General features: G+C 39.9%; 1 protein-coding gene across 3 annotated transcripts in view; it reads left to right on the top strand.

Moving 5' to 3' along the window:
• LOC108430851 (cadherin-18) overlaps positions 1–14,212 on the top strand; it is a 214,639-nt gene extending 200,427 nt beyond the window's left edge. For 2 of the 3 annotated variants that reach the window (XM_037544460.1, XM_017703642.2), the window contains exons 11-12: positions 5,792–6,043; positions 13,303–13,859. In XM_037544460.1, the coding sequence (XP_037400357.1) occupies positions 5,792–6,043; positions 13,303–13,859 (809 nt within the window). Of the gene's footprint in view, positions 1–5,791; positions 6,044–13,302 lie in introns of all 3 variants that reach the window. The other variant, XM_037544461.1, reaches the window with a different exon arrangement.
• Positions 14,213–23,657: the final 9,445 nt, after the last annotated feature.

Raw genomic sequence — 23,657 nt, 5'->3', positions numbered from 1 at the left:
ACACCTTTATAATGAATTGGAATGACTGCTAGCCAAGCCTTCTTGTGCAGCATTAGTGCATGACCTCGCAACTGCTCTTGACTGAATGGGAACAAATTCCAACAGATAAACATCCAAACGTTGAAGGAAGCCTTCCCAGAGGAGTTGAGGCTGTTATAGCTGCAGAGGGGGCCAATTCCATATAAATGTTTATGACTATGAAACGGACTCTCCAACAAGCTCATATGGGTGTAAAGGTCAGGTGTCCACATACTTTTGGCCATACCGGTTATTTTTTACCCCTCTCTTTTTTCTCTTTGCAATAGCATGACAGACCATTATACTACTTACTTGCTTGCTGACTATAAGATGTTGGCTGACTAGCAAGAAGGGTCTAGGTTAGGTTCCTGAAAGACATGCAGTTAAACCAATTACATTGCCACGTGTGTGTGTGTATTGCTTGTCTGCCCTGTGATGAACTGGCAACCTGTCCAGGGTGTATCTTGCCTACCTCCCACCGACTGCTTGGATTGGCTCCAGCACCCCAGTAGGATAAGAAAAATGTGTGCGCCTGACTACACTGGGATATGTAGCAGGACTTACCTTATGGCATATTTCATGGTGCAGTCTTTATGCATCTGTAGACCTAAAATGAATGAATAATTTGCAGACAAGTACCCATTTGTCTCATCTACCTTATTTATTAAAATCTGCAATTCATCCACCTCTAACATCACAGTTCATGTAAAATTATGAACACTAGATATACTCATTTTGAAAGGTAGTCATTTTGCTCATGTAACACCGGGGAGCGAGGAGGCGGACTCATGTGCTGAGGTAATTTTATTGTGGGCAAATCCAGGGTCATGGTCAAGACAGTCCAGGTTCACATAGCCAACACGAAGAGCAGGAGGGACAGACATGACAAAATGAACACAGGATCAACAAACAACAAAGGCCAGAAGAAACAACACCAAACAACTTCAAAACACTTCAAACATGATCAAACAACAAACAGAACAAGCTTCCAGACATCAAACATAACAGACCAGCACTAGATTATGGAAAACACCGGGCTTAAATATAAGAGGGCTAACAAGGGTTCACAAGACACAGGTGGAAACACAGGTGAGAATAATCAGGGGAGGAGCCACAAAACAAGGGGCCGGACTAGGAAACCAAAACAAACACCACGTGAACTAGACCAAAACACAACATGAACACATGGACAGAACTGGGAGGGGCCAATCGTGACAGATTAAATGAAACCCCAATGTCTACTTTTCCATGTACAGTCTGACATGGTTATGAGATCAACATCACAAAGTACGAAATATGATTCTGAATATTTCTCCTTTGTAAGGCCACAGCGGTCATTTTCACATTAGAATGCCTTTTGTCTGTGTAAACCAAATTTTTTTTCCCTCTGTTCCAGTGAGTCAGATGCTATTTTTGTAGCTGCTATTCAGAAGACATTAGACTGTATTTCATCTGCGTGGGCAATTTTTTGTCCAAGATATATATCTATATCTTGACAAAGATATGCGAGAATATTCAGGCAGCAACAAGAAGAGAGTATAAGGTTAAAGTTGCTTTTATGTCTAATTGTTCTTTGAATCCAAATGCGAAAGTAAATGATTTGTAATCTAATGCTTTTCTAACAGAAAAGTAAAATTCAAATGGTCAAAATGACCATCCTATTAATTATGGAATTCTTGTCTTTTGTGTGAGAAAACACTGACAATTGGTTGTTTGGTGAGCAAAAGCATTGATTTGTGCTGAAGCATTAATTATCATGTAATGCAGGGTACCAGTCATTTGCATTCGCTCACTGTTGACCTATACGAAATGACCCCTTGAATGGATAAGAGGAGCTTTAGCTGTGCACCTGCATTCACTAACATCCAGGTTCAATTGGGAAGTTGTGTGTGATCATGAATATGAACAGCAGGTCTGCTGTCATCACATGATCTCCCAGCTTAGCCGACTGGAGTTCACTTGTGCTTTAGATTCTTAGCTGGTCTTCTCCCTCTCTCTTTTACTCTCTTTCTCTCATTCCCTCTCTCTCTCCTGAGTGTAAGTTAATAAGCTGTGTTGTGTCCTCAGCTGTCTGTCATTATAATTATTCATGGGATTTGGTTTGGAGAGTGGAGTGGGAGCTGTCTTGCTCTGTGCAGTTGTTTGACAGTGTACTGAAGAAAACACTTCTCATAAATATGAGACACACCTTCCCACTTGCTTGAGGTACTCCACCATCTGCGTAGGCGTACAGTTTACAGAAATACGCATCCATACACATATACACACATGCAATCAGAGCAAGCATGGAAAGGACATTAAAAAGCAAATATGCTGCATGCACATTCACGTTTCCCTGGCGAAAATACATACCTAAGGAAAGAAACATGAAAATGTGATGTTCATGAGTATTAGAGCAGGCAGCACATCATACAGGGGATGTTATGCCTATGGATTTGCACTCACTGCACCTCACCAGGGGTCTTTGTCATCTCTCCATATGCATTAATATCTGCATGCTCACTCAGTAAACACATGCCTTTTGATCTATAAAGGTTAAAACACAGAACTGAGTAGTGCTATGCAATTTTGAGATCACATGTAAATGTCTGTTACTGTCGCAACAGTGCTTCAGGTACAGCAGATACTTCATACTTATATAAATGCAATACCAAGCCCTGTTCCAGATTCTTTAAAGGAACAAATTCCAACATTCATTTTTTAACCATGAGCTTATGGGTTCACATCCCTGCTGAGACAGCCTTGTTGCAAATATGCAGAAATTAAAATAAACCTCTGAGGTTCTGTGTCATATTGTACAAAACAGTTTAAACACTTTAAAAAACATTAAAAGCTTTAGTGAAATGGGACTCATAAAAACTGTGCAAGAAATGGTAGGTCACCATGAGATAAACAGTGTACTTAAAGCTTTCATCTTTGAAAGAGAAGAAAAAAATCAAGCTGTACTCTTGCTTCAAATCTGAAAAAAATCCACTGGTGTTTCTGTCCATCATACCACTGTGTGAGAATAACTCAGTGTTCTGGGTCTAGAATGATGTGTAGCTGCCAAGAAGCTTTTACTGAGAAAAGAAAATAAACTAAAAGAAGAACATGTGCACTAGAACCCCAAAACTGGACAATTGCACAGCCAAGAGGAGTGGTATTCAGTCACAATGCACATTGCTCCATAGAAAACAATGGAACGAGGCATGCAATGATGTTTGTCCCAATAGACAAAATTCCTTAGATTCTAGGCTTATCTGAATGTTTATGATGAGCTTCAAAATGACAGCACATCCTCAGAGACCTGTGTTGAGACCAGTTCTGCGCATGTAAACAGCAACATTTCTGAGAGAACATTTATAATATTGACGTCAAATGCTGGGCATAAATTTAGACTAATACTGGCCTAAATTACACTGTCAGTGGTGATTCCAGATAAAAAGACTCACCTGGATGCTCCAGAGAATTTAACAAAGTCTACCATCACATCCTTCTCTGAGTTCTGTCATGATTTGTAATTAGCTTTCTGACTGCCAGCCCCCTCATGAATTCCTAACATGATTCTTGTAGTTGTAATCTTGCTTTACATTCATTTTGAACTTCTAACCTATCATTTTCTCATATCAAACTCAGTACATCATCACTGTCATAAAAAAAAAAAACTTTTATGGTTATGTCGCTGTTGAAATTTTTTTTTTTCTTTTCAGAATTTGAAAATGCCAGTGGCCGTTTGCAAGGTGTTAACATTTCACAATTAATGGAGCAACAGAAATGTACAGAGCCCACCAGAGCCATCCAGTATAAGAAAAACTAATGCGTGGTCACGACTTAACAAGGCATGGGAACGAGATCATGCCTTATTAAGCTGTGGTCAAGGCTTAATTATGTCATTCCCATGTCTTACTGAATTGTGGTCACACAATTAGATCTCGTTCCCATGCCTTACTAAGTTGCAGCCACAGCTTGTCTCATTCCCACGCCTTACTGAGTCGTGGTCATGCATGATTTTTTATATGAGATGCCACCAGCAGGGCTCCATAGAAATGCTCCAAAATCTAGAAAATCTAAAAAATAAAAAATAAATTAAAAAACCCTCTTTTTAAGGATGTTTTCACAATAAGGTTTTTTCTGGACCCAAGGCCATTTCATTGACAGTTTTGTACACATAGTCTACTGTAAAAGCTATCTCTGGTCCACCTGAAAATGGTAGTCTGGACAGTCTGAAGTGTATCAAAAGGCTAAAAAGTCTAAAAGCTGCCCAGAAGTGATTGGCTCACCCACCTTCTCATATGATTTTATGTTTTAAATCTTTCTTCTTCCTTTATTCAGGGTAGTCCTAATAACAAATACTTCTTGTGGATGCATAATGCATTGTGACTGAATTAGCATATTTGTTTCTCTTCTGTAAGTACATAATAGCCCAATTAATGTTTTACTGCATGTTTTACTAAAGGCCTGAGTCCTGAGATCATTCAGCAAAATGGACTTTCGTCTGTGTGAAAATTTTCTCCCAGTGAAAAATGCAGGGGTTCCTGCCTGAGACTCAGCAGTAATCACTGCTTGCCGTGATTTGGAGTGTTGGTACATGACAATCAATAGATGCATCATATATATATATATATATATATATATATATATATATATATATATATATATATATATATATATATATATATATATACACATGGTTAGGAAGAAATGTTTGTAAGCAAAATTGCAGGGAAGACCTCCTCCTTCTAAGTGAGTGCAGAACTGATTGTGGGAACGGACACAAATGTTCTTAAGTTTAAGACTAAATCATAGTAGTCAAAACTTTTCAAAAGTTCATCTATGGTCATCTGGCCCAGTCACCACCTGCAGCATCTGCATTTTCCAGTCTGATTGATCACTTCATTACTTCTCATCACCAAAATCTGTTTCACACCATTACATTCATTTTTAAATATCCATCCACTCATTCTCAGTATCTAGTCTTTCTCTTACCATCTCGCTTACAGGTTAGCTGAAATTTTGAGAGATGCCAGATATGGTTGAAATGTGAGTGGGGTGGAGGTGGGGTGGGGGGGCATGGTAGGAGAAGCTCGTTAGGTTGATGCTCTGGTTAAGTGGTTTGCTTTCAGTGCTGCAAGTTGGAGGTATTAGATAGGACTCATCTGCTGTGTGCTCTAAGTGCCAGCGCCTCACCTTAATTCCCCCATTAAAAGCCCATCTGTGGGAATGGGCTCGTAAGCGCTGCTGAAAGTGCACAGCACAGCCAGACAGCCTGAATGAGACTGGCCTGCGCTCAAACCAGACTAATTTAATCTAATGATCTTTTTTCTCTTTTTCTATCTCCCTCTCTTTTCTTCTCATGTCTCGACCATACCACCATATTTCTTTACCTCCCTGCATCTCTTTTGCGTGCACACACACACACACACACACTTTCTTCTCTTCCTCACTGTCTATTTCCTTTGTCCTCTGTATTTCTGTCCTGTTCATTACTCTTTCACCCCTGTCCCCAAAAAATCCTTCTCCTGTCCCCACTGCTTTCTTTTCTGGCAATTGCCTGTGTGCCTCTCTGTCTTTTGTGCTCATTTGCTTCTTTTTTCTTTCCTCTCTTTTACCTCATCCTGTCATTTTTTCCTCAAATCACTATCACTCCTCAATGCTTTCTGCAAACCTTTAATACGGCTTCTCTTTCTCTCTCACTCCTGACCTCATCCTGTCATTTATGTTGTCATATCTCTGTCCTTCTTTCTCCAAACCGACTTCCCTCTGTCTTCCTTCCTTCCTTCTCTCTCTCTCTCAGACAGCACGGCCAGCATTATAGCGCGGCGGCGGCGCTTCCACAGGTTGACTCAGGAGTTATACGAGTTGCCAGTGGTTGTGTGGGATGGAGGTGAGCCGCTGTTAAGCAGCACCAGCACTCTAATGCTGCGAGTGTGTCCATGTCAGCGCGGAACTAGGCTGAAGATCTGCCAAAGTGAAGCCTTCCTGTCCTCTGCCGGCCTCAGCACCGGAGCGCTCATCGCCATTCTGCTGTGTGTGCTCATACTGCTGGGTAAGTTCCCCACTACACCTGATACAGCTCCACTTTTACACTCCACACCACTTAAAAGATAGTAGGTTACATAACTTACCTGGTTGAATACTGATTGAGTAAATACTAACTGTGTCCTTGACTGGTTAAATGCTTATTAATAAAGTGCTAACGGTGCTCTAGACGTGTTCAGTTCTAACTAGTTAAATGTTAACTGTGCTCTGAATTCATGGCCTTCATATGAACTGCTTTCTTCCCTCAGTTGTTCCACTAGAGCTTATCCTGAAGAGTTTAATCACTTAAGCCCTTTCACCCATTGATTTGTCTTTTGCTTACTGAATTCTTGACCACTGCACTTTACTGACCAAAGAGTATGCAAAGAATATTTTTTCAAAACCTTGCAGACATTACAGCTACTCATAAAATCATCGCCTGTTCCTTGATTTTAACCTTTAAGCTGTGACATTTAGTTTAGCGGTATTTGTACCTCTGACCATGTTGACCTCCAACTGCTTTAAACCTCTAACCTCTTAGCCAGTAAGCATCACTCTAATTCTAAGTTATTGAATTAGGCTCCACCACACTAACAAAAAAACATAACTTTTAATCCCTTAAGCTGTGGCTCTTCCACGACAAGCCAGCAATGATCAATGTCCAGCCAAGTCATGAGTTCCAAGGCATTTAACCCTGGATAGACAATTATTGCACAAGTAGAAAATGTGGAATGTGATGTATTGGATCTTATTTCATGAGCACCAAGGCAAGCATTTTAAGGTCATGAACTTATTAAAGTTCACCTTTGCACAATTTTGAAATGCTGTAGCACTATTATTTTTTATTACTGTCCTTCTTCAATGCTGACAGGAAACTCCAAACCTTTCTTTTGCCCCGTCTTCCTCTGCTGCCTTTGCACCTGGTAAACTGTTAAATGCCATTAAATCCACAAGACGTGTAATTAGAGCTGTTATGGAAAACAACAGTGCTCTCGCAAAGAGAGGGCAGATTTTGACATGAATGCCCAATGCCCAACATAAATAAACCTTCCTGTTGAGCAGACACAACAGTGCTAGGATTACAGAAAGGTGTGTGTGTGCGTGTGTGTGTGTGTGTAGAGAGAAGATCAGCTCTGTTATTGTCCCTGAACAGTGAGGCATGAAGGTTATACATATTCATATCCTGCATTTAGACTGGGGCATATACACAATGGGTCATCAGCTGGGGAGGCAAGGGGGCAGCAGCTGAATTCTAATAACGCGATAAACAGGAAGCATAAAAAAAGCTTGAGGTGGAGGGATAAAGAGTGGCACATCAGAGAGGGCAAGTTATGAAAGGTAAACAAAGGGAAGAGAGAGAACAAGTGGATGACAGGCACTTAACGAGTCTGTGGGATGCAAGGAGGAAACTATTTAAAGCAGACATCAAATGTCATATAAAATGACATTTTATAGAGGACATCCTCCCACTGCCAGTCATCCTAATAAAATACTATTGTTCTGTACATCTAATAACAGAGCACAGTTTTTTAACCTACGTTTGGAGAATTTCTCTTTTTTGTTGAAGTTTGAGAAGTTTAACCTTGCTAACTAAGGTGGCATTGGCTAGCTTACCAGAATGGGGGAAGTAGAACAAAATTGTAGGGTTTTTTTTTTATTTTTTACAAGCATACATAATAGAGGTGGACCATTTGATGCTTTTTAATGAAACTACAGTGAAGTTTACTGAGATATCTGTGCTATTCTTAACCCTAAATGCACTTTTTATTTAGTTGAACTGAATAAACTAAAATATCCACAGATTATTTCTATAATGATGCTGTTATTTATGTAGCTATATTTTTAAAAACAGAGCTGGGCAGAATACTTTGAAACAGTAGTAATGGCTGAGTACTGAATATACTGTCCTAAATGAATTCAGTGATGTATTGCGTAACACATTAAAAGTATTCACAATACATTTAGAATACAGCTTAATAAGGCACATGGGGGAAAAACCCTGCTGCTTTTTATTTTTGTTTGTAATTTTTACTTAATTCACATGGTTCACGGTTACTGGTTGGAAGTTTTCTTCATGTATTTCTTCTGTTAATTAGTTTCAAGAAAAATTCACATTTGCATGGGGTTCAGAAATTCTCACCATTTCTTTTCTCTGTGCTTCATTCCACAATCCCCCAAGCAACACCACCGCCTGTCTCATTTACTCAGCAAAAGGTGGACACTTTTTGGTAAATGCTCCAGGGGACCCTCATAAAAGCTACACAATCATGTTTGTGTTTTTGAGAGTTGTAAAGGCTTCTGTTTTTTTCAGGTAAAGTGGAACTGTTTGTGTGCTAAAGTGGGATGGTGCTTTAAGCTTAAAAGAAAAGCATTTGCAGAAATCGTTCAAAAAACGCAGTACAATCCTGTCCAGAGCACCAAAATCATTTCACCACATTTGGCAGAATGGTTAACAATTGTTCAGCATGTTCCTGTTCAACTACAGCTGAATCCACCTCTCTCTCTCAATCTGATTCCAATATTCTACCACACAACCTTTTTAGTCTGCCCTCTCTGCACTAACTGAGGTTTTAAAATAGTTAATAAATAAAGCTATAATGTTCCTTTTACACACAGACCTCTGAAAGTGTGCATCATGTTCTTATAAGGAACTCTGCGTCCAAGCTTGTTCTCTCTGTAACAGAAATAAATGTCATTTTAAACAATTGCCACTCTTGCTTCCTGTAGTAAACTAAAATATTCCAAAGCCGATACATTTTGCCATACGGACATTTTCCCTCTGAACATTGCTGGATCTTCTGAATAACGAGGTCATTAAGGAGCTGAAATGACTATTGCTATATGCAAGCAAACACTGACGTGCACTGAAATGACATTGTACAACTGGCAACCTCATTAAAATACCCCACAGCTTTGTCAAACACAAAAGTAGTTTAGAGGTTTTGGCAGTTTTGAGTAGCTGGTGTTGGTATATAATAGTGTTGAAGTTTAACAGCGGACTGGCTTTCATACAATGTCATTTCAGTGTGCTTCTAGCATGCATTTAGCATTATTTGTATTTTGCCAGTTAAATTACTCTGGGAAAAGTGTACACAGGACAAAATGTATCAGCTTTAGGGCATTTTAGTTCAACACAGGATGCAACAACAACAATTTTTGAAAACACCATTCATTTCTGTCATAGAAAAAAACAGCATGTACCCAGAGTTTTTAATAAAGTGGCACCAGAATGACAAGAATCCCATCACAATGACACATGACTTCAGAGGCAGGCTGCAAGCATGAAGTGACTGTTTTTCATCATAGCAGGCAGGGGTCAACATACAGGCAGGCAGGTAGGTAGGCAGGAGAAGATGCAGATCCATAATCAGACAAAACAAAGAGATCAGCAGGGGTCTACCCAGGGAAAATCAAACACTATAAACAGGTTCAGAACTCAAGTGACAACCACAAAGCCTTCGTATACACACAGTAGAAACAAAGGAGTATATAAAGCAGTCTTAATGAGATCAACATAAGTTGCAGGTGTGTGGGAGAGGAGGATAATAGGCAGATGCTGGAAGAGTCCATGTCAGTCTTGCCAGAGGGGGGAGACATGACAACAGTCATAATCTGTTGCAAGTAGCAAAGAAGGCATGTAGAGAAGAAATGATGGTTTACCCTGTATTCAATGCATTTACATGTTTGGTTTGTTTTGTGTTCATACACTATATTGCCAAAAGTATTTGCCCATATTCTGTATTCTGCCTTCACACACATATGAATTTCAGTGACATCCCACTCTTAATGCATAGGGTTTAATATGATGTCAGCCCACCCTTTGCAGCTATAACAGCTTTGAATGAGTGAGTGAATACTTTTGTAAATTTAGTAAATTTCAAACTGACTGCACCAGAGTTTGTTTGGAATTACAGCATAGACAGTTGCTATAACAGATGACAGATGACCCCAAAGATAAAAGTCTAAGGGGGTCAGAACGGGAGACATTGGAGGCCATTCAACTGGCCCACGATGACCAATCCACTTTCCAGGAAACTGTTCATCTAGGAATGCTCGGACCTGACACCCATAATGTGGTGGTGCACCATCTTGCTGGAAAAACTCAGGGAACGTGCCAGCTTCCAAAGTGGATTGGTCGTCGTAGGGCCAGTTGAATGGCCCCCAAGGTCTCCCGATCTGACCCCTTTAGACTTTTATCTTTGGGGTCATCTGAAGGCAATTGTCTATGCTGTGAAGATACGAGATGTGCAGCACCTGAAACTACGGATACTGGAAGCCTGTGCTAGCATTTCTTCAGCGGTGTTGCTATCAGTTGTGAAGAGTGGGAGAAGAGGGCTGCATTGACAATCCAACACAATGGGAAGCACTTTGAACACATTTTATAAGTGGTCAGAAACTTGTAAATAACTCATGAAAGAATGAAAGAATAAAGTTGCACATATATACATATATATATATGTATGTATATACACGAATACTGACCTCTTCAGTTAGTTTCAGTCCACTAATCTGGGGCACTCTCTCTTGTTCTACCGAACCGCACTAACAGAGCAGTCGCAAGATTTGTTTAGTAAAATAAACCTGCCCAGAGTGGACATGCACTTAGACTCCACATAACAACTGATTTAGAGTAAGATTATAGAGTCAGCTAAGCAACATGAGCAGAGAAACAGTGAATTGGTGGGAAATTAGAAGAAGAGGAAAAAGCAGTAGAGGAATATAGAGGTGTATAAAGAGGCAGTGGACAGCAGGAGAGTGGACGAAACAATGTGGGACTCTGACAGGTCACAGGTCTGTATTAAAAGGTGCAAGACATGAAAACACAGAGGCAACGTGATGATTCTTTCTCTCCCCTACCCTTTCTCTCTTCTTTCTTTCTCTCTCTTTCTCCCTGCCACTTCTTGTCAGCTCCTTCCATGGTTCCAGGCTGGATAGATTAGAGAGGTCTCACATCCTATGAGTGATAGTCACCCTTTCATAGGCTAGAAAGCTCCAGTGTTCACTCAAGCAACCCCTTTAGGATAAAAATATCTCCCAGAGCCTAGTGTGCTTCAGCTCCTGTAACAAAACATCTCTCAGCTTTACATTGTTGCCACAATCTGCATGACAATAAAAAGCAATAAAAATTGGCCTCCTGAACACATATACATTTTACAGCTTTTCACAGAGCGGTGCTGGGGATTAATTTTAGGAATGAAAATGAAATCCACTCACATGAAACTGTCATTTTTTTTTTTTTAATAATAAAATGCTACTTTAATGTCTTTTCACCTTTGGCTACATGCTGTAGGTTGCTCATTCTTGTAACAACTGCGGTTAATGACAGGCTGTGTGAACATCATTAAGCTAGCGCCTTTACTATTTATAACATATTGATGTTTTTCTGAATTGTTTATTAACGCAAAGGCTGAACATCATAGGGCCAAATCCAGTGACAGAGTAACTATCTGCTAATGTCCTCATATTTGACAGTACATTCTGTACCCAAGTTGAATGTTTTTGGTTAGCTGGGCAGGGATAATCAGGGATCGCCTTCAAAAAGCCTACAGTCAGATAACAGTGCATCACTTGCACCCATGCTAATCAAGGCTAATGTGTGTTATTGACTTACAGCTCCACAATGCTTCATTGGAGCTCTGCATTCTAATAGGATATCAAAGATTCATCGTTCACACCATTGATCTCTGGTCCAGAATGTGTTTGTTCACTGATACCCACATTTTGTTAAGACCACGTTTGAATACTAATTTAATGCATGGTGGCATTCCAGCTGGGTGAATCATTTACTTTTAGTAGTGTATGCACAGTAGGAGAAATTAAATTGTGTGGCTGACCTTAATTTTGTAGCGTTCACATGTTTGATGCAAGTTCTTAGTGGATCTTAATGTGTTTTTAATTCCAGACTTGTGAAGGACCTTTAATATTGATTATGAGTGCCGTTCTTTCTTTACTGTTACTAAGCTCTTACTTGGTGTCCTTTACAGTGAATATTAAATGTTGATGGTTTTCTTGTTGTGATTATATTATCTTGTCTTCATCTCTGGACCTTCCTGTGAGTGTGGCTTGTGTTTAGGATAAGCTTCTAATGACAATGCCATGTTTTGCCAGAAATGAGGGTTGTGATAATGCGTTCTTAATTTAACCAATACTTATTACTTCTATTGTGTTTTCACTTATACAATCTAACTCCAACTATTTCAGTCACTGTTGGGACTTTGTGATTCATGCTTGTGTCTATGTGCTTTAGTTAAAAGGATATTGCAGTCTAAAAACATTTAATCTGTTATTTATCATGTTTTATGCTATTCCATAGCACAGCACTGCATTCTTCAGCCTTATTAATATTATTAGTAACAGAATGAACAAGTTTGTATCCTTTGTATCCGTCATACATTGTGTCATGCAACGTTTGGGAAATTTGCTGATGCTGAGACATCAATAATAAATATAGAAATAATGTTCAGCTTCCTAGCAGTAACGCTAGCTATCTGGCCTACTTCTACATTATTAAGCTGGTGGGGGAAAATGCCAACGGCCTGCCCTAAAGTATCTGCCCCAAAGTAGTTGTAGTCTTTCAAAATTTACTTCCACCTTCAAGATGCATCATCAGAAATAGATTTTGCTAGTTTGTAAACTGGGAAATCTCACTCTCAGGATTATTGTGGGACTGCTGTTGAATGCAAGTAGGCATGTTTACAACAGATGTAGCAATAGTTACACTTTTTATTATGCCTGGAGTGTCCATTTAACTGGGCTGAAATATGGGTTACACTGTATTGATATGGTTGACCACACAGGCAGCTGTTTGTGGTTGTATTGTAATGATGTGCTTACAGTTTTGGCAGCATTGCAGGCCACAGAAATGTCCTCTAACTTAAGCCTGTTCATACTCCTCTGGGGAGACAGAGTGTCTGTACCATTTTAAATAATGCTGTGACCAAAACTGAGCATCAACACTGATATAATGGTTATAGAATCTTGGTTTCACTTGACAGTTGGTTTGATTTCCATCCTTTCAGTCAATCTGTCTTATCAAGGAGTTTGTTTATCTCTCTTCTTGCCTTGTTGGTCAACTAATGCAATGAAAGCATATCAGAAAAACAAGGAGTTTTGAAGTGCAGGAGCATAGTAAGCATACATATTTGAAATATTCTTCTTAGTTTTTTTCTGTTTAGTGCTGTTTGATTTTTCAGTGATTATATTCTAAAGCCAACACATCTTAACCTGTGTTTGCAAATGCAATCAAAAAAGGGTTCTTATTAATGACATATTTGCTTTTCTCTTCAGCCATTGTGATTCTGTTCATCACACTGCGACGGAGCAAGAAGGAGCCACTGATCATCTCTGAGGAAGACATTCGGGAGAACGTGGTTACCTATGATGATGAAGGAGGTGGGGAGGAGGACACTGAAGCCTTCGACATCATCGCTCTCCGAAACCCAGAAGCTGCCGAGGAGCTCAAGTTCAGGCGGGATGTACGACCTGAGGGCAATCGACCAGGGTCATCAGGAAGACCACACCATCGCCATGGCACCCACAGCCTTTCCTCCCTGGGAACAGAAGAGGAAATGGATGTCCGTGATTTTATCAAGCAGAGACTATCAGAGGCGGACCAAGACACCAGTGTACCGCCTTATGATTCATTACAGACATATGCATACGAAGGTCAGGGGTCACCGGCAGGTTCCATCAGCTCACTGGGGTCAGCTGGCATCCATTCAGAACAGGATTACAAGTTTCTAGATGAATGGGGTCCAGAATTTCAAAAACTAGCCGAACTCTATGGAGAAGAGGCTGACGTGCAATCCGAATCAACTACCAAGGACGCAGATGAACAGACTTAATTTTTTCTAGTTTGATCAGAAACTATGAACAACACAGACAAAAGACAAGTCAAACTGGCCTCTTTTGCTACTCTGGATTTCATTGTTTTATCAATAACGTGAAATGTTCTTGGACCGTTATCCTGCCAAAAAATTAGGTCAGCTACAAAGACAGACTGACTTGCATTGTTCTTCTTATGCTTTTGGATCATTTGAACTGTAGATCCTACGAGCAGGAGAGTAAGATCTGATTTTGAGAATAAAAATTTAAAAATCGTTAAAAAAAGGAAAACACTAATGGAAAAAAAAGAAAATATTTTCCCTGGTGTATATTTTTTATTGCTCAATAAAGTCTTAAATTCTGGACATATGGATATATGTGATGAAAAGTGTAACTGATCATTTCCTGTCAAATCTGTTCTATATACAACCCCATTTCCGAAAAAGTTGGGAAACATGCAAAATGTAAATAAAAACAAAATGCAATGATGTGTAAATCATTTTAACCCTATATTTACTTGGAAATAGTACAGAGACAACATATCAAATTTGGAAACTGATACATTTTATTGTTTTTTGAAAAATATTTACCCATTTTCAATTTGATGCCAGCAACACATTTAGAAAAAGTTGGGATGGGGCAACAAAAGGCTGGTAAAGTTGTGTAATGCTTAAAAAAATACCTGGTGGTTAATTGAGAACAGGTCAGTAACATAATTGGTTATAAAACATTTCTCAACATGTATTTGCTAGCCATGATCTTTGGGTCTTCAGTTGGCACTACATTAAAAAAAAGACATGATTCTGTAGTGGGCTCAGAAACACTTCTGAAAACAACTGTCTGTGAAAACACTTTGTGGTTGCATCCAGTTAAAACTCTAAAAAGCAAAGAAGAAACCATATATAAACAGGATCCAGAAACCCTGCCTCCTTCTCTGGGCCTGAGCTCATTTAAAATGGACTGAGGTGTAATGGAAAAGGGTCTTGTGGTCCAAAAAATCTTTGAAAAATACAAAATTCTTTTTGGAAATCAAGGACACTAGGGTTAGGTCAGGCTAAAGAACATCAGGCTTGTTATCACTGCACAATTTAAAAGTCAGTATTCATGATGGTATAGGGGTGCATTAATGCACATGGTATGGGTGACTGGCACCATTAATGCTGAACAATATATACAGTTTTTGAAAACATAAGCTGCCATCCAGACAATGTCTTTTTCAGGGAAGGCCTTATTTCAGCAAGACGATGCCAAACCACATTCTGCACATATTACAACATTGCCCCGTATTAAAAGAGTTCTGGTGCTAAAGTGGCCTGCTGCAGTCCAGACCTGTCACCCACTGATAACATTCGGAGGGTTATGAAATAAAAAAATACTACAAGCCCCTGAACTGTTGAGTAGCTGAAATCTTATATCAAACAAGGATGGGGAAACATTTCTTTATCAAAACTATAGCAATTGATCTCCTCAGTTCCCAAACACAGAGTATTGATAAAAGTAAAGGTGATGAAACACAGTGGTGAACATGCCCCTGTCCCAACTTATGGGATGTGTTATGGAATGTGTTGTTGGGTTCAAGCTCAAAATGGGCAAATTGAAGAAAAAAAAATCTAATTTCTCAGTTTCAATGGTTTTATATGTTGTCTTTGTCATATTTTCCTTTAGTATGGTTTACATGATTTGCATATCATTGCCTTCTATTTTTATTTACATTTTGCACAGCATCCTATCTTTTTTGGAAATGGGGTTGTATTTTCCCTTTTGATAAATTATCTAAGTAGACAATAAAAAAGACAGTCAGTTTTTGAACTCATTACTAATAGATATTATGTATAAGATGACAAAATATATTTTTCAGCATTCAGAAAAATGATCACAATGGATTTTTCACTAGATAAAACATCTGTAGAGGAGCATTTTATAAGGAAGCATATTGAGCATGTGCTCTTTGTAGACCTGGTCAGCATTTTAGTTAATTGAAGAATGTGTTATTTGTTTAAACTAACTGTGATATTAACTGGGAAGCATATTATTAGTTATTGAGTTAATATATAATACATTTGCACAATTTTATCAAGTGTTAATGCAATAGGAGCAGCGAAGATTATACATATAGGTCTTGAAAGTGCCGCCTGCTCTGCTGCAATGCTCTGTGGATTATCACATTCCACATTTCCCTCACCAAAATAACTCCTCTGTTATACGGTTCCTCTATTTGATGTCTATGCTGCTCCTTTGCCTACTATTACACTACTAGTTTGCTTTTATTACAGTAGATACCTGGGCTTCCCTGTGGGCTCCACAGACACTCGAGTCTCTCTCTGCCCTCAGGTTAGGCTCTCCTCAATTCAGCCTAGATGAATAGAAGGAGAAAGTAATGAATATTTTAGTATTTCTGCACACCATCACTACACTGCCACTGTGTGTGTGCGTGTGTGTGTGTGTGCTGTGTCTTTGTGTGACTAAGGGGAGGGTGTTGACTTCTGTTGGCCCAATCCATGTTTATCAGTATCTCTGTGCTCAGAGAGCAAGAGATAAGAATGCAGATTTATACCATATAAACATGCGCACACATTCTAATAGGAATTTTAATGATTTGTAACAATGATGCCAAAGTATGATCAGATTATAGCATATTTGCTTCAGTGTGTACAGAGAGTAAGCCCATAAGAGAGAAAGACAGAGAGAGCTAGACCAGAAATCAATGTTACAATACCTGTGGGAATATGTATTTTTCCAGAAGTTTGTAGACACCTGCTCAGCCAACCTTTCTTCTGAAATCAAGGGTATTAATAAGCAGTTTGTTCTCCTTTGTAGAGTAACAGCCTCTACTCTTCTGGGAAGTCTTTCCTAGATGTTGCATTTGTCTGTATTGTGCCAAAATGCTTTAGTGAGGTCAGATTCTGATGTTGGATAATCAAATAATCAAATGCCACTACATTATCCCTTAGCTATTGGATGGACCTCCAACTTTCAAAGAACATAGTTCCACTGCTTTACAGCCCAATGCTGGGGGGGGGTGATGCTTGAAATTGGGCATGGTAACATATTAGGTTCCTGAGCAGCTGCTCCAGAGTCCCATTGTGACAGGAATGCTTTTCTTCCAAATTATACAATTTCTCTACACAATTGAATGCCTGTCAGCAAAGGGTGCCTTAAAGCAGCTGAATTCAGTATTTAGAAGAGGTATCTATTTAGGGGGATACTTTTGAACATATAGTGTATGTGTGTGTAGGATCATCTCTTGCAATAAGCAGTTTTTTTGTAATTATTTAAATACAATTTGTTTCTTTATGGGAAGATTAAAATGGACATGCTTTATTAATGAGAGGGGTCAGGAGAAGCTTGGCAGATTTGTTTTATGTTGCCCAGAAGGCTATAGTAACTCAAATAACTACTCTGTAGTTCAGTGGTGATCAGAAAAGCATCTCTAATTGAACAGCACATTAAATTATAGAGGCAGATGAGCTAAAGCGGATGGGCTACAACAGCAGAAGACCTCTTCAGGTTCAGTCCTGTCAACCAAGAATGAGAATCTAAGGCTGCAGTGGGCACAGGCTCTCCAGAACTGGACAGTTGCTGATTGTGAAAACATTGCCTGTTCTGATGAATCAGAATTTTTGCTGTGACCTGCAGATGGTAGCGTCTTCTAATGGGTACTTCCAGCACTTTGTCACAATGCACAAGTCTTTTTAAACTGGTTCCATGACAATGCCCTGTTTACACTTGGTATCAACATATTATCACCATGATCTGACTGATTGGATCATAGTCTCATTAAGACATAGCATGTTTACACTTGCCATTTTCAAACATAGCTTCTATATTGAGATATTGATTAGATCTTGTATCCCTGCATAATATTTACATTTTAAAATCAGGATAGCAATGCACCAGTGCTGAGTAGGTAGAGTCTATTTAGGTTGTGGTGTGTTTAATGCTTCATATATTTTTCACTGTAGCTAGCTCTGGGCCTTTTAAACTATAGAGGAAGAACTGAAAAGGAGTTGTGTTTTGCTAAGCATCCATAACTGAAGCAATGTTGAAAAAAATGTGGATTAAAATTACAACCAGGAGTGGTGAGAGATCTGTGTACTTTTCTTCTCAGGTGTTAAATTGCTTTTGTGTCAATACGCCTATGTTTGAACACACACACACACAAAGCCTAAAAAACAACTTGCTTCATGAGAGAAGTGGCAAGGATATTTAAAATTGTGGGTGGAAAGCATATAATGTTAGACCACAAATGTAGCCAAGTTGGCCCCATTCTTCCTCATGTCCAGCCGTCATCTATATCATGTCCTTCAGGTAGTTAACATAGGCGAGCACTGTTGCATTTGGTTCAGCCAGGTCTCCTGCTCTGCACTATGGAGCAAAACTGCATCTCATGAGGTGTTCCATGGCTTGGAGTTCACCGCACATGGATGAGTCAGATGTTATCATATTCAGTTTCTTTAGGGATGCCTTGCAGCGTCTCTCACTGAATCGCAGTCGGTTCAAGGTTTTTCTGACAGTCCAGGGTTGGTCAAGACCGGAGGCAAGGCGTTCATTTGGGGTGATCCCTCTCTCCATTTATTAGGCTGTCTGACTGCCTAGGCTGTTCCAATGTTCCAATTCCATTCGCTGGCACTGGCTGAGCATCTGTGGCATCCAAGAAACTGCTCCTGGAGCCAAGTCGTTCATGGGCAACAGAGTGCGCACAGAGTAGGTGCTGGATGTCATTGGCTTGCTTTGTCCACTCAGCTTAGGTGGTAATTGCTCTCCGGATGTAAGGGGTAGCGATGCCTTAAAGAGCATAGAGGCAGGGTACTGAAGTTCTCTAAGGGCACCCAGTCACTATGTTTCAGGTCTCATTGAAGATGGGGTCGATTCTGTGTGTGTGGCAGGAACTGTTCCATACTGGACAGGCATACTCGGGGGCAGAAAAACACAGGGCTAATGCTATTGTTTACAGCATGCTTAGAGCTTGTTAATCGTCATAGCAGGCTGTTTCTGGTGCAGACCTTGCCTCTTGTCTTCTTAATGTGTTCTACATAACATAAAATAATTCTAAGGTTACTCCCAGGTATACTGATACTGGTTGTGTTCTAGCCTCATGCCATCCCAGGTTATGTTAAGCTCCTGTTTTGTTTCCCTGTTTTGAGGTAGAAGCTTCAGATTTTGGTCTTCCCATGATTTAGGTGCAGATGGTTTTGTAGATATTATGTTGAGATATCTCAGAGGCCTTTTTCAAGGGTTGACTTCTGAGAAGCCATGCTGCTGCATTGCCAGGGCTAGGTCATCCGTGTAGATGAACCTGCTGCATCCTTCCGGTATGGGCTGGTCGTTTGTGTACACATTGAAAAGGAGAGGATGCATACAGAAGCCTCCACATGGTGCATCCTGGGAAATGCTGATGACAGGAGCTGTACTACATTAACTGACTGAAGTAGCTAATTCTGCACCCACCGACCACTCATTATGTTTACACACACAATCACAATGCATGCTTAACTACCTCAGGATCAAGACAACTAGAACACATTCCGTTCACAAATATGGTTATACTTCTCTTGTAAATGGATAACATGCAGATACAGGACCACATATTACTAAAGTGTGAACAGGGCCAGTGAATCCAATTGCTCCCTAGTCTGAATCCAACAAAGGACATTTGAAGTTTGGTAGAAATTGAACAGCATGAATGTGCAGCAATTTTAACAAATCTGCAGCAATTATGTGATACAACCATATTAGTGTGGACCAAACACTAAAATTTGAAAAAGTGTCATCTTAAAATTTCAAGGTAACAACTTTCTTGAGCATTCAACTTAAATGGGAATAGGGCTTCACCAGCACCCTTAAGTTTAATAAACTCAAAAAAGCTGTGAAAAAAGCTGACCTTTACCTTATCTTTTAAGTTTACGTAAAAAAAAAACAATGTTTACAACTCCTTGCAAAATCAATGCCACAAAGACTTTAGTCTGTTCCCAGAAGTGAGGTCCTACACAGTATTAGAATGAGGTTCCTAAAGCCTGTCACACATCAATGTAACGGGGAGCGAGGAGGCGGACGCATGTGCTGAGATAAGCGAGATTTATTAGGGACAAATCCAGGGTTGTGGTCAAAACAGTCCAGGATCATATAGCCAACACGGACAGATCGGGGGGACAGACATGACAAAAACCAGAATCAACACAACAAACGGAGACCGAGACATCAAACAAAGACCAGCAAACGCAAGGGGCAAACACAGGGCTTAAGTACACAGGGAAAACGAGGGACAGGTGAAAGCAATCAGGGGTGGAAAACAAAACACATGGACAGGACTGGGAGGGGCCAACCGTGACAATCAACAAGAATAATGCAAAATATTTAGAAGCCTTTTTTAACTATACACATAATTTATTTATGTTTGTGCAATGTATATGAATAATAAAAATGAATTTTAGTATGTGTAACTGAAATGAAATTGGATTTCACTTTATTTGTCCTTTTGCAGGCAAAATCAAAGACCAATAAAAATCATCTCAGCTGGTGGCATGGAAACAACCAAGATAACTGAAGAGCTATGTACCAATAACCACAACCTTTTGGTAATCACCAGCAGGATTAGTTGTCCTCTGCTTCCTTACAGATGGTGCTAGCATCTCTGAAAGTAGCTCAAACAGGGATCAAGAATCCAGCTCCTGAATGACTTGATTAAAATCTTGGTGCCTCTTTCAGTTTTCCAAAATCATAAATAGCCTTCCTAATGTCTTCATTTGTTTTTGTGAAGAGCAAAAGAAAACGTTGTCTCTTAAGGATATTATCCCTGGTTGTAGTTCATTTTGATTGAGTAGGAATATCCCTGAAAGGTTCTGAAATGTGTGTATCTGTGTGTGTGTACATAGTCCAGCTCTACCTTTGACCCCCTATCATTACATTCTTGTCCCACAGCTGCCATTTATGTCCACCTACACCAGGTTTTTAGCCACAGGTACAACATCTCTGCTACTCCTAATTGATGTAGTCCCCCAAATAACACATTTGTTTATGTGTAATTAAAGGTCTCATTAAAGCGGAGGGTAATACATTTGACCTAAAAGGCACGGTGATGAGTTATACTCACACAGCACAATGCTCAACATGTAATCAAATGCCCATCCTGTTCTCCAAGCAAGTAGTGTGTGTGCATGTGTGTGTGAGAGTGGCATATGGCACATACTCACTGGGGGAAATGTGCTTCTCTCAGCTTAAACAAGGGGCATTTTTCACACATGACTAGCACACTGATTGCTAAGCAATTAGTCACAGGGTGGGTCATTAAACCCTGACGCTGCGCGTGGCTATAAGAGGCTGCGGCTCAGAGAGCGTACCAGAACCAAAGACTAATTACTTTTCAAATACTGCTGAAAATCTCCAGTGGGGGTTGTCCTCTTTTATGGAGTGTGCCTTTATGGAGTGTTCGTACATGAGTTAAAACAGTAGTGTATGACAATAATGAAGAGAAAACAGGTGCATACTGATTCGAACAATGAAGCCATGCAGTCTGTGTTCAGCTCCATTTCCATTTATAGCATGAGAGAGAGAAGGAAAGAGTCTGAATGTGTTGTGCTATTCTAGCCAGAACTTTTCTGCTAAAGCCAAAGAAAGATGCTGAGAAGAAGCTTGTTTGCATGTGTTTGCAATGTACTCTAATATTTCACTTGGAACAAGAGTAATATAGAACACTGTTCTCTGCAGAGCAAGTGTGCTGAGTAAGCACTACACAGTTTCACATCTTTTACTTTGGTCTGTTCTAATTATCATTTTCTGGCCAAGAAACTGAGGCATACTTTGGCAGAAAGGCTCCAACACTGAATTTAACAGTTCCAGCAGTGAATTATCTTTTAAACAGTTGCTTCCAACAGCGACTAATTTTTCATGCTGATTGGCTGGTATTCAATTCTCTAAAACCAAGGTTACATTTTCAGGCCTATGTCTGGACCACCTGCCAATGCAAAATTTCACTCAAGTTCACTCAAGTGCAGTTTAGAGAAACCAAGAGCTGGTGTTCTAACCCAGATTACTCCTAGTTTTGGACATCAGCGGTAGAGTTCTTTGAAAAATCTTGAAAGGAAAAATCACAGGGTTCCACTCTCTAATTAACATATCTCTCTTCAAAAATTATTAGTGTGGAACAATTTACAAAATTTATAGTTTAAAACATTCCAAAATTAACTCAAATTATCGATAGAGTGTGAAGAAATAGCAGTTTTGATGTTAAGTCAAAGACATCTATGTACCATGTTGCCGAAATACACTAAATGGACAAAAGTATTGAAACACCTACATGTTACTCCTACAAGAGCTTTTATTACATTCCATTCTAAATCCATAGGGATTAATATGGAGTTGGTCCTTCCTTTGCAGCTACAACAATTTCCACTCTTCTAGGAAGATATCTACAAGATTTTGGAATGTGTGAGAATTTTTGCCTAATTATCCAAAAGAGCATTTGTGTGGTCAGACATGGATACTGGATGAGATGCTCTGGCTCACAATCTCCATTCTAGTTTATCCCAAAGGTATTTGATGGGGTTGAGGTCAGGACTGTGTGTGACAATCATGTTCTTCCACACCAAACTCACCCAGCCACGCCTTTATGCACTGGGGCACAGTCATGCTGGAACAGAGAAAGGTCTTCCCCACACTTCACACAAAGTTGGAAGCATACAAATGTCCAAAATGTCTTGGTTGTTGAAGCATTAAGGTTTCCCTCACTGGAACTAAGGGGTCTAGGCCAACCCCTGAAAAACAACCCCATAGTTTTATCCCTCCTCCACCAAATTTTACAGTTGGCACAATGTAGTCAGGCAAGTGATGTTCTCCTGGCATTCACCAAACCCAGATTAATCTATAAGGCTGTCACATAGAGAAGTATGATTTGTCACTCGACAGAAAAAGCTTTCACTGCTCCAGTGGCGACGTGCTTTACATGACTCCATCCGATGTTGGGCATTGTGCTTGGTGATGAGACAAGAGGGAGACAAGCATGAAGAGGAGGGGGCAGCACAGCCACCGGCCCCTCCCTTGCTGACTTCCTGTTTCATGTCATTAGAGTCTGAGACCATTGCAGGGTTCACATCAGACTTACTAACTAAGGCTGCCAGCTTAGTTGACCCTTGTTTGACCAATGGAGGACAAACTAGACAAACTACCCTGCTTCAGAGCTTTAGGCATCCTACTAAGTTCTATTCCATGCGACTTATCCCACACCTTTTTTGCTTTTACCCAAGCCAACCATGATTCCTCCATATAATCATAATCCCAGTTTGGATTCCCATAAACTCCATGAATCAACCAGTGAGTTAAATCTAGCATCTCTTGCTTAAATAAGCCAGTTCTTGGATATTGCCTAAGTCCTGTACACTCAGTCCACCCAGCCAAACAATTGATATAAGGATTGCAATGTGAGCCCAAATTACAACGTTCAAGCCAATCCTTTGGCGTTTCCCCTGCTTTAGGTTTAACATAACTAACACCCGACCCCGTGGTTCACAGGCAGTATGTTAAATGGTTAATAAACACACACACAACAAAACACAGACAAGAATGAAAACACACACGGCACAAAAATGAGAAAAATGATAATGAATGACTCGAAGGAGGGAGGCTTCAGGTTCACAAACACTGCATGTACTCAGCTTAACCCAGGCATGAAAACAGAAAAAAAAAACAGTAAACCAGTCCAATTTGGACAAGCAGTGATCCTCTCCTTTCTCTCAGTGCGCACAAAACAACCCTTTCCTGCACAGGGCGGAATCCCAGCCTGCCCGTGTCAAGAGAAACTCAGCTCCGCTTACAGCGGAGGCTTC

The sequence above is a fragment of the Pygocentrus nattereri genome, chromosome 13, assembly GCF_015220715.1.
Source record: "Pygocentrus nattereri isolate fPygNat1 chromosome 13, fPygNat1.pri, whole genome shotgun sequence".
Taxonomy (NCBI): Eukaryota; Metazoa; Chordata; class Actinopteri; order Characiformes; family Serrasalmidae; genus Pygocentrus; species Pygocentrus nattereri.
The sequence above is the reverse complement of the archived record's forward strand: the minus strand, read 5'-3'. Positions and strand labels throughout refer to the sequence as shown.